Raw genomic sequence first — 11,371 nt, 5'->3', positions numbered from 1 at the left:
AGTTGTACCAGCTTCATATGTAGGCACATGTGGTGGAGGCTGCCTATATACTACTTCATAAGGTGTGAGTTTTGCAGCAAAATGAAAAGAAGTATTGTAACTCAATTCCGCCCAAGGTAACCATTTCAACCATTGTTTAGGCTGCAAGTTAGAAAAACACATGAGATTTGTTTCTAAACATCTATTGAGAACCTCAGTCTGGCCATCAGTTTGAGGATGGAAACCGAAACTAAGGCAAAGAGTTGACCCTTGTAGTTTATAAAATTATCTCCAAAATGAACTGATAAAAATGGAATCTTTGTCACTAACTATGGAAGTGGGCATTCCATGTAGTTTAAAAACATGTTCAATGAAAACTTGAGCCACTGAGAAGGCTATGTATAGATGTGATAGCGAAAGGAAATGAGGATACTTGGAGAACATGTCAACTACCACAAATATGACTGTTTTGCCTCTGCAAGGTGGAAATCCAGTAATGAAGTCCACAAAGATATCATACCATACTTTCTGAGGAATAGGCAGAGAAAGTGTGTCATATTTGTTTTGTTGGCAAATGGTACAACTAGCCACCATTTCCTTGATATTCTTTTTCATTCCTTCCTAATAAAATGACCTAAAGAGCCTTTTATAAGTTTTAAGGAAACCTGCATGACCAGCTGAAGGTGTACAATGGTGCTCTTCAAACAATTTCGCTCTTGTAGGATTGACAACTATCCTATTTTTGTGTTTCAAAAACCTATTCTCAAGATGGTACTTCAAATGAGCCAGTGGTGTAGACTCTGAAGTGGAATCTAACACAACCTTAGATTTGGCCAGAATCCATTCATCCTTTTTCCACATGCCTTCTCAGGTCATCAAGCCATGACATATATGAGTATGATATGGCAAATAATTCCTCCTCCATTGGTGGTGAATTTGGAGAAACATCACCACCTATTTTAGAGTCAGATACACATTCAGTTTGGGAATTAAATACCCTTGCAAGGCATCTGCTGCTTTGTTATCAACACTTTTTCTGTACTGGATTTCATAATCAAATCCAAGTAACTTCGACACTCATTTCTTTTGGAAAGGAGAATTAGCCCTATTTTGGAGAATATTTGACGCCATGGTGATTAATTCTGATAATAAAGCAATATTTCCTGGTTAAATGAGTAAATGGAACACTTAAAGCAATATTTCCTGGTTAATTAAGTCAATGGACCACTGATTCTTCCAAACTGAGGGATGTATTTCCTGTAGTAACCATTTAAACCCAAAACCCTCTCAAAGCTTTCACAGAAGTAGGTAAAAGCCAATCTACAATAGCCTTAAGCTTGGAGTCAACAACCACTCCATTTCTAGAGACAATATGGCCCAAGTATTCAATTGTGTCTTTCTAAAAGCACACTTTGACAGTTTAACAAACAATTGATGATTTTGAAGCAGTTCAAGAGTAATACTTAAATGATGCAAATGTAATTCCCAGGATGAGCTATAGATCAATATATCATCAAAGAAGGCCAAGATGAACTTCCGTAGATAAGGTCTAAATATCTCATTCATTAAACTCTGGAAAGTGGCAGGTGCATTCGTTAAGCCAAAAGGCATAACTAGAAACTCATAATGTCCCTCGTGAGTTCTAAAGGCAATTTTATCAATGTCATCAAGGTGTACACGAATTTGATGATAGCCAAACCGAAGATCCAATTTGGAAAAATATGTTGCACTAAAAAGTTCATCTAAAAGTTCATTAATCAAAGGTATGGGATACTTATCTTTGATTGTCAATAAGTTAAGTGCCCTATAGTCCATATACATCGTCCAAGTACCCTTTTTTTCTTTACCAACAACACTGGAGAAGCAAATGGGTTGTGGCTTGGTCGAATGAAACTAGAATCTAGCAATTCTTTAACACATTTTTCAATTTCTGTCTTTTGGAAAGGACCATATTTATAAGGTCTGGCACTAGGAGGCTTACAACCTTCAAGTAATGGGATTCTATGATTATGGGATCTGGAAAGGGGTAAACCAGAAGGAGGTTGAAAGAGAGGTTGATATTTCTCCAAGAGGACTTGTAATTCAGTATCTTGCTGACAACTTAACTGAGAAACTGTGTTTGTAGATAAAAATACTGAATCTGGTTTAATCACAAATAAAGCAGCCCCTAGACAATGATCTTGATGAAGGAGTTTGTCCTTTGAAGAGAAGAAATAGATTGTGGATCCTAAGTTGGAGGACTTGAGATAGGAAAGGTAATATTACCACTTAAAAACTGCATTACCATCTTATTAAAATCCCGCAAAACTGGTCCCAAGGTTCTTAGCCACTGAACTCGCATGACAATATCACAACCACTTAGATGTATTGCATAAAAATCAAGTATGGTAGCATAATTCTGAATTCTGAAAAGGACTTTAGCTAAGCAACCGGTACTTGTGAGAGACCCCCCATTAGTAATCTTGACAGTGAAAGGATGTGTGGTATCCAATTGACCCTTAAGGTGTTTAACCAAGGAGATGTCAATGAAGTTATGTGAACTTCCTGAATCCACAAGAAAAATGGCAGGGCAATTCATCACCAAACCATTTACCTTCATTGTTCTTATGGATTTGGGGGCAGTTACACTATATACTGCACAAGCAATCACTTTTGGTTCATCATTTTCATTAGTAACAGGTACCACATAATCCTCACTATCATACACATCAATTAATAAAACCTATCTCTTTGGCCTCGTACAAATATGCTCCCTAGAAAACTTCTCATCACAATTAAAACATAGTTTGTTCTTGCGTCTAAACACAATTTCAGCTGCTGTTAGACGTCTAAAAGTATCATTTTTTGCAAAAGAATCAGGCTTTGGTAAATTGTAGTATCAGACAGAGGTGTAGATCGAAATTGTGAAGTAAAAAAAGGGAGTCCGAGAAAATGATCGTACATTTAATTCTTTTAATTTTGCATCCACTTGCTGAGAATATGCAATAGCTTCATGAACATTAAAGGGTCTCAAGATCTTGACATCATGACGAATTTTGGGTTTCCATCCTCCAATGAAACAGCTCTTTAAGAGTCCAGGGGTCATTTCCACTGTAAGATTTGCCAAATGCCTAAACTCTGTGATATAGTCCTGAGCAATCCAGTTTAACATAGCTTCACTAAGTTTTCAGTACAATCCATAAGATCAGAAGGACCAAACTCTCGGCAAAATTTTTTTGTGAAATCCTCCCATTTAGGATAATTTTTTACGTAATTTACCCATTGGAACCATTGAAAAGCTTCTTGAAGCATGAGCAAATGTAAGTGTAAAATCCCAACTTTTTGTTTTTTCTTTGACTTGCAAAATTTTCAAAGAGGAGTTTATTTGATTTTGTTGATTTATATGGACGATATTTTGCTTACAGGCAATAACCCAGTTCAAATGCATCACTTGATAAAGAAGTTGGGGACGCTCTTTTCCATGAAAGATTTAGGACCTCTTCACTATTTTCTCAGTGTTGAAGTTCCTATTTCAATCATCAAATGCATCTTAGTTAGACAAAGTATGCCTTAGATCTCTTGAAATGCACCAAGTTTGTTGATGCGAAGCCCATTTCCACTCCAGTTCCTGCAGGGCAAAAACTGAGCATGGATGCGAGAGAGCCTCATCCTGATCCACAGACTTACAGAAGCATCGTTGGCGCCTTGCAACTTGACAATCACACGTCCTGATCTCTCGTACGCTGTGAACCAGGTATTCCAGTTCATGCACGCTCCAACCAATACTCATTGGACGACAGTGAAATGGATCCGTCGATATGTGATGTCCACTTATGATAATGGTCTTCTTTATAAACCTATTAGTATGCTTCTCAGTGCATTTCCCGATGCCAATTACACGGGAGATCCAGATACACGGCATTCAACCGGAGGATTTTATGTTTATTTGGGTTCCAACTTGGTATCATGGAGTTCCAAGAAGCAGAAAACAGTTTCTAGATTAAGTACAAAGGCTGAATATAGACAATTGGGCTATACTGCAGCCGAGCTATCATGGTTGAGATCTTTGTTTTGTGATTTGCAGCTTACTTTGGTTTGTCCACAGATTTGGTGTGAACTCCATCGCCTTGGAGTCGAATCCTGTGTTCCATTCACGAACTAAGCATTTGGAGGTCGATTACCATTACGTAACGGAGAAAGTTGTTTGTGGTGAACTTCTGGTAAATTTTATATGTTCGCAGGATCAAATAGTAGACTTGTTTACAAAAGGTTTGTCTTCATCGAGGTTCAAGCTTTTGGTGTCCAAGCTTCCAGTTGTTCCTCATCCTGTCAGCTTGCGGGGATGTTAGACGAAGTTCTCATTCAGTTAAAGTCAACACCAGTTCAAGTGTTTGAGTTGTCTTCTAATTCTTATATTCAAACAGTTGGTTAAGCTTATGACTTTCTCATTTGTTTTGTAGCTGCGTAAATCTCTTATCTATGTATATTTGAATTTCAAATATTCTTTTTAAATGGGGTTTTCAAACCCTAAATGTAATCTCTAATGTATTATAATACAAGCAATTCAACGTTAGGTGGGTATGTACATTGGTGAGAAACTTGGCTTTCTGTTATAGCTTTTCCAACCTTCCATAACTTGGTACAAGGTTGTGGCGGGTCAGTTTCTTAATTTGATAATCATGAAAAGGTTGGAGATTTTGAACTTGGGTTCCATCTATTTTGATGCAAAACATAATTTTGAGGGGATTAGAATACTATTTATGTCGAAACTTAAAAATGCCTTTGTTAATAAGTTGTTCCATAGTGTAATGCATTTTGTTAATGAACTTTTTACTTGTGCAGGAGTTGGAGGCTTTAGCAAATGTTTATATCATCAGTCAACTGAGGTACTAGTATTCAGTTCTCTCCATATTTTTTTCACTGGTAGACTAATAGAACGATAAGTGATTTTTGGTTTTTACTAGCAAGAGTTAGCATGTTTGTCAGATGCCTAACTTGAACTGTTGATAAGTTGATTCTTAATTGAATATGCTTTACAAATTCACAGTTGATGTAATAATACACTAAAGAATACATTGGCTCCAGTATCACGCGAATTGTAATCTCAATGCTGATCATGCTTTGTCTTTCTCAGGGTTCTGGTTTGGGTACGAGGGTACGATATTGCAGGAGCTGCAAGGTATACATAAAGGGTCTCGACCACCATTGTCCAGCTTTTGGGAACTGTATGGATAAATAACAATTCTTTGTCTACTAGTTGTCTCCATACAAGTCAGTTCAAGCCATGTAATTTCCTTTTAAATTGGCCTGCAATGGTTGCAACCGATATTCCCGTTGGTTGTATTGCAGTCGTCAGTAGTTAATGATATCAATACCTTTGTTGTACAGGCCAAAAGAATCATCCCCTTTCCTAATTCTTCTGTTTGGACTCATCAGTACTGAAGCTTCTTATTTAGTATGCGCGTCACCCTGTAAGCTAACAATATTGTTGTGAACTGCGATTGATTCTTATCCAAGTTACAGACTATTTTTTATTTCCTGTTCGATGACTTTAGAAAATAATTTGTTGGTTACATTTTTGAGTTCCTGTACTCTTTTTGAGTTGCTACCAAGTCCGGGATCTTACGTAAACCTAGATCGGAGGTCGGTCCTTGCACCCGGCAACATTTAAAAAAAAAAATTTAAATCAAGTGTGGTTTTTTGAGACACATAAGTTAAATTATTTATAGCATAAATTATCTATCAAAAACTCGTTGTTGATAATTGCAAGTGTACAATATTATCCAAGTAATATAGTAATAAGTAGAGTGTCGTTCAAACAAAGATTAGATTAACCTAAATTTACCATTGAGATTGACTTTAAACTAAACTTAAATAACAGAAGGATTACATTGACAAATTCAAATATGCAAAGAAATGAAACAAAAGTAAAAATAACAATTAATCGAAAACGAAGTAAAAAGTGAATGAATTATAAAAGATTAATATATAGAAGCACTAGGACATCAGGTTCCTCATTCTCAATGCCATCTAATCCCGTTATTCATATTAACATCAAATTATTCCCATGTTGCTAGCAATTATCCCTTAATTCGTCAATATTTCCTGTCAGAATATACTAACCGTGTTTCTAACTATCTACCCATGCTATGTCTAGCCATAGATATAGATAATCGAAACCCTTTACACTAAATGGATAATTACACGATATTACATGTGGAGCCAAAAATAGTCACAATGTGACACGTGGATCTTTGGATAAAAATGACAAGAATACCCTTGAGGCACATCGGGATTTCTACGTGCAAGCAGTGGGCAATCATCCATCAACCAACAAAAGTGACCAAAATAGGTAACAATTCAAAACCTATTTCATCAATCCTCATCAAATCCTTTCCACAAAATAACTCTCAAATCTTTCCCTTTTTATTATACTAATTAGCTAATCAATTAAGCAATTATTCTATTAATTGGCTAATTAATTAGTTAATTATTCAATTATGCCCAATCAAACACAAATCAAGAACCTAGCCCACAAAGAGAGCCAAGTGGCGGGTCCTCTCTCACCCAAGGAGGCCGGCCACACCCCTATAAAAGCCCTCTCATTCTCTCCAAAACCCAATTTTAATTCTCTTGCTAAATTCTCCAAACATTTTTCTCTCAAAATTCTAACTTTGGCATCGGAGGTTCTTCGGCCAAAGCCCCCACATTCATCATGGACGCATGGGGCTCTTGGCCTTGACCTAAGGTGTTATTTGTTTTGTAGGTGCAATTTTATCCAAGAACAAGGAGGAAAAAAATTGCATCCACACTACACAAATCATAACCAGTATGTCTACTCAATTATGTAATTCATGGTAATTGTTATGAAAAGCAATCTACTAAACTTAACCTGTCAGTCACAATCTAGTTCTTCACACAAATAATGGCCAGTTATTTGATAACGAAAAAGCACAATAACAATTACTCAACACCAAAAATAACTAAGATTAATATAAAATAACGAGAATTATATGTTCATGATAAGAGTACACCCTCATCCTAGCAAAAAGACTTAGTTCATGATTAAACTAATGACAAACCTGGATGAATTCGATGACATGGATAAATCTTGAACTCCAACTATGTATTTGAGTGTGTGTATGCGTTGGGAATTCTTGGAGCCTCTATGGAGTTGTAAAACTGGTAGTCCGTAAGTGTGCGTGATATGATCCTCTCGCGGTGCTGGGTTCTTTTCCTTTTTATGTGCCCTTTCTTTTTTTTATTATTTAAAATCCCCCTCGTGCCTTTTGAAATCTCAAAAACCCAATTCCTTTTGGGAAAAAAAATCGTCGCATGCTTTGCACCACCTAATTATATCGGGCTTCCTTTAATGATCCAATTTTCTATATGATGTACTATTCCATTCTTCACTCCAGCCCATTAGTTCACATCCCACTCGGTAATTCTTTGTGTTTCACTAATTTAAGCTTCCAATTCCCTGCTTTATTCACAAATCATCTTTTCTACAAAAACTCACACAAGAGACATTAAACTCACCAATTTAATATAAAATCATGACTAAATAATAAGTGTAAGAGGTATAAAACCTGCATATAAAATCAACCTAACACCTCTGCAACTTAAATTGGTTTCTTTTAATCGATTTTGCAGCCTACTCTTCCTGAAAATTTAGTTGTTAGCACAATTCTGTTCGTCGTTCTCCAGTTGGTGCGCCAGGTTTGTACTAATGCATTTCTGTGACTTATGCTACTTTCTGAATGATTTATCCCTATTAGGTTGCTTCATATGAAATCTAACAAACATCCAATTGTGTATGAGCAGGTGGTTTTTGTGATCTGGCATATATATTGTGTATGCTTCAACATCAGAACTGATGAGTGGGTAAGTTCCTCAATGATCGATGAGCATTGAGCATATAATAAGAGAAACAAGTGATGGGTTGATGCATTGTGTGTGTGTTTGAGAGGGAGGGACCATGTGTCTCTAAGCTTATTAACAACTGACCTTTCTGATCAATTTACAATTCAAATGACTGGAAATATTACCCGTATTCCGCTCATATTCATGAATCTTTTCGCCCAATTCAAAATAGAACAATTTTCATTTTGGTTTCTTCTTTGGCAGATAAACTGGAAGAATTATCCAGAGTTCCAACGTGCTGTTCAACCGCATCCAGGTAAGTGCACATCGCAGCAGAAATTCTGGATCTTCGTAATTTTCACCTGTATGCAGAATGTAATGCCTAATCTTTTGCCCATCCGGGGAAAAATTTCACAAGTATTAGGTTCAGGAATCCTTATGACAAAGGCATTCTTCAGAATGCCAGGGAGTTTTTAGCATTAAGAGCGTGACAATGTCAACTCCTATTACTCCAGAAACCTTACATTCGTATCTGCATTCCACACCATTTTTTGAAAAGCAGTCGCTCTTATCGTTTCTTATCCGCATTCCACACCACTTTTCAAAAACTGACAGAACGTTGAATAGGCCGATTATAACATGTCTTGACTCATGTAACTTTGCAGCCTATGTATGCACTTCTGCGATTTGTCAACCATATGATGAATAAATAGCTTGAAAATCACTGCAACCCTTCATAGCGTATGATGAATGTAAATTTACAGCCTATGCATGCACTTCTGTTTTTGTAAGTGTCTCATATTACTAAACTCCGAATTATGACTCTGGTCAATGAGAGTAAACATATAGGCATATAGTGAACCGGAATTGGTTCCAGCTCTCTCCTATGTTCTGTGAAGGCGGAGACGTAAGGGGAAAGGATGAAGAAGCTTTATCAATCCTTCTGGCCACCAAGCATCTCCAGCTCCTCGCTACAGCGTACTGACATTCGGTACCCTTTCAAGGACTTCCCCTTCTCTTCTTCTCACTCTGTGTCTCAGTTCTCTCTGATTGTAACCATCAACTAACTCCAGACTGAATTTAGATCATTACAAATGAATTTTAATTAAACATTCATTTAGATTGGGCTTTTGCCCGAATGTAAATAGTCTAGTGTTTGTGATCACTTCATATTTGTTCACCCCAAACTAAAGCATGTGCCCTACAAAGAGGGACACCCCAGGCCCGAAGACAAATTAAATGTGATGCTACTATTAATAGCAACTCGAGTGCACCGGTGAACTTTGAAGTACTGGGGTGGGTAACCTTCTGGAAAATCTTTGCGTCGGATTTTGTTTTTAGGCTTGGGTTTGGATTTGCATAAAACAGTAGCATGATCTTTGTGCAAGGATGACATGCATAAATTGAGATATGATCCTGGCTTAATCCAATTCTACATCCCTTTTGTGCAAATATATAAAAGAGCACCATTGTATTACACAAATATTGAGAAATAATCCAATATTTTTGCACCTTTTTGTGATTTTTATAGAAAACGTTGAATGTAGTTTGAGATGCTTTAGACGCCATGTGATTGTCTTTCAGTTTATTATACATAATCATGGCAAGTGGCTTAATGGAAAAGTTCGAACGATAGCTCTCTAAGCAAAAAAATAGGAAGTCCTGAGTTCGATACTTTGTAACTATGAATCTGCTTGATCATGGCCACAAGTAGAGTGTCATTCCTAACTAGCCTCCTCCAGGCTCGAAAAGGGTGAATAATCGTGATTCGCCAGGTTTTTTTTTTTTTTTTTGATAAAACCTTGACAGTACGAGGGGAGTTTTATTGCTGACGAAAAAGAAGTTACACCTAGTTAGGGGGACATAAACCTAACCTCATAACACAAGAAAATGGATAAAAAAAAAATACATGAAAAATAAGGGGGGACATAAACCTTACCCTTCTAGAAACGTAAACAATAAAGATACAAGGAAAAGAGGAGGGACATGAAACCTAACCCCTCTAAAACCAAACCTAAAAGTCTAAACCTGCAAAACAGATCAAGTAACATCACAAGGTTAAGAAAAAAAACAAGAAAGTGAGTTAAACCTGTATGCCGATATGTAAATTAATTTGAGAAGCGGTAGCTAGGAAAGCTAGCATAGTCTAAAAATAAAGCAGCAAGAGCCGCCGATGGAAGGGAATCATCCCATACTAAAGTTGGAGAAGACATGCTCATGTTAGCAAAATTGTCCGCAACAACATTTCCTTCGTGATATATGTGAGAAGTGTAGAAAGTCATCTTCTAAATGCAGTCCAAACAAATAGACTATTACGTACAAAGAGGCCAATGAGGATCAAAATTAGTCGATTGAAGAGCAGAAATAACACTAGAAGATCACTTTCCAACCAAGGGCAATGCCAACCTTGCTGGTACAAACTTTACACCAATAATAATTGCTGATAATTCTGCAAAGAAAGAGTTGCAATGACCAATAGCAAAAGCCACTAAGAAATTGACCGGGATTTACTTTGGACAAACCATTTGTATTAAGTTTAATCCAAGAAAACCAAGGAGAAGACCAAAGCACAGGAAGAATAGTTGGCACCTTGCGAGGGATAGGCTGGATCCCCAAAGAAGAAGTGATACTAGTGTCAAAACTTGATAAACTTCTTACCTTGAACAATCCCATAATTGATAGACATGCAAATACGACGAAAATAGATTGGGCGACCCTAAAAAATAAACTTATTTCAAGCTTTTCAAATAGCCGAAATAGTAGAAAGACCAGCAAAAATCCAGAGATTGTGCAACTGTTGAGAAAAGGGCTTATGTACGTAGGCATCTCAAAAAGCAACCAAAGAATCTAAAGACAAAAAGGTACCAAATCAACATGCTAACTACCTCCAAAGCTGCTAGGTATCCGACAACTTAAGAAAAGATGAACAATAGATTGCTCAGAATTATGACATAAACAACAAATGAACGCCAAAGAAATATCACGTTGTTAAAGTGCACATTCGATAAGAAATTTATCATGAAAAAACCGCCAAACCAAAATAGCCTGTTATTCCCCTTAAAAAATAAGTTTATTATACAAACTTATAGCTCTAGTGGTTATTTACATTTACTTTTATATTCAAAATTTCAATTTTAAATCACTCATCTGAATATAGACCACCAGCACCACAGCACTAGATCCGGTGGGACCCTTCGTGCGACCAATATATTGTCTGATTAGACATTGTACATTTTAACTCTTCATTTAGCTTTCAGTGCGTTTCCAAAACACAACCTAATCTCATCACTTCCTCCTTTTTTTTTTTTTTTTTTCTTTTTTTTTTAGAACATCACAGTAAATTCCATATACGTGAAAAGAACGCAAACTACATGCATCAGTAATGAGCTTGTAACTTAATTAATTAAAGACACTCACAGGTCATCAGTTTAATTCTTTTTTCTTTCAATACCGTAACGTATCAAATAATTAAATTAGGCTCGTCAACCAAATATCTCCAATAAATTTGACCACTAGGCTCATGAGTAAAATAAATTGAAAAGGACCGTTT

At 36.6% G+C, this 11,371-nt stretch overlaps 1 protein-coding gene across 1 annotated transcript in view; it reads left to right on the top strand.

Moving 5' to 3' along the window:
* The window catches only part of LOC148692820 (uncharacterized), a 36,213-nt gene extending 27,272 nt beyond the window's left edge, over positions 1 to 8,941 (top strand). The window contains exons 4-7 of the mRNA XM_088680234.1: positions 7,612 to 7,677; positions 7,783 to 7,842; positions 8,086 to 8,128; positions 8,215 to 8,941. Of these exons, the coding sequence (XP_088536360.1) occupies positions 7,612 to 7,677; positions 7,783 to 7,842; positions 8,086 to 8,128; positions 8,215 to 8,312 (267 nt within the window). The 3' untranslated portion in view covers positions 8,313 to 8,941. The remainder of the gene's footprint in view (positions 1 to 7,611; positions 7,678 to 7,782; positions 7,843 to 8,085; positions 8,129 to 8,214) is intronic.
* The last annotated feature ends 2,430 nt before the right edge of the window (positions 8,942 to 11,371 follow it).

This window comes from Pyrus communis, chromosome 11 (assembly GCF_041283825.1).
Source record: "Pyrus communis isolate YQ-2024b chromosome 11, ASM4128382v1, whole genome shotgun sequence".
Taxonomy (NCBI): domain Eukaryota; kingdom Viridiplantae; phylum Streptophyta; class Magnoliopsida; order Rosales; family Rosaceae; genus Pyrus; species Pyrus communis.
The sequence above is the reverse complement of the archived record's forward strand: the minus strand, read 5'-3'. Positions and strand labels throughout refer to the sequence as shown.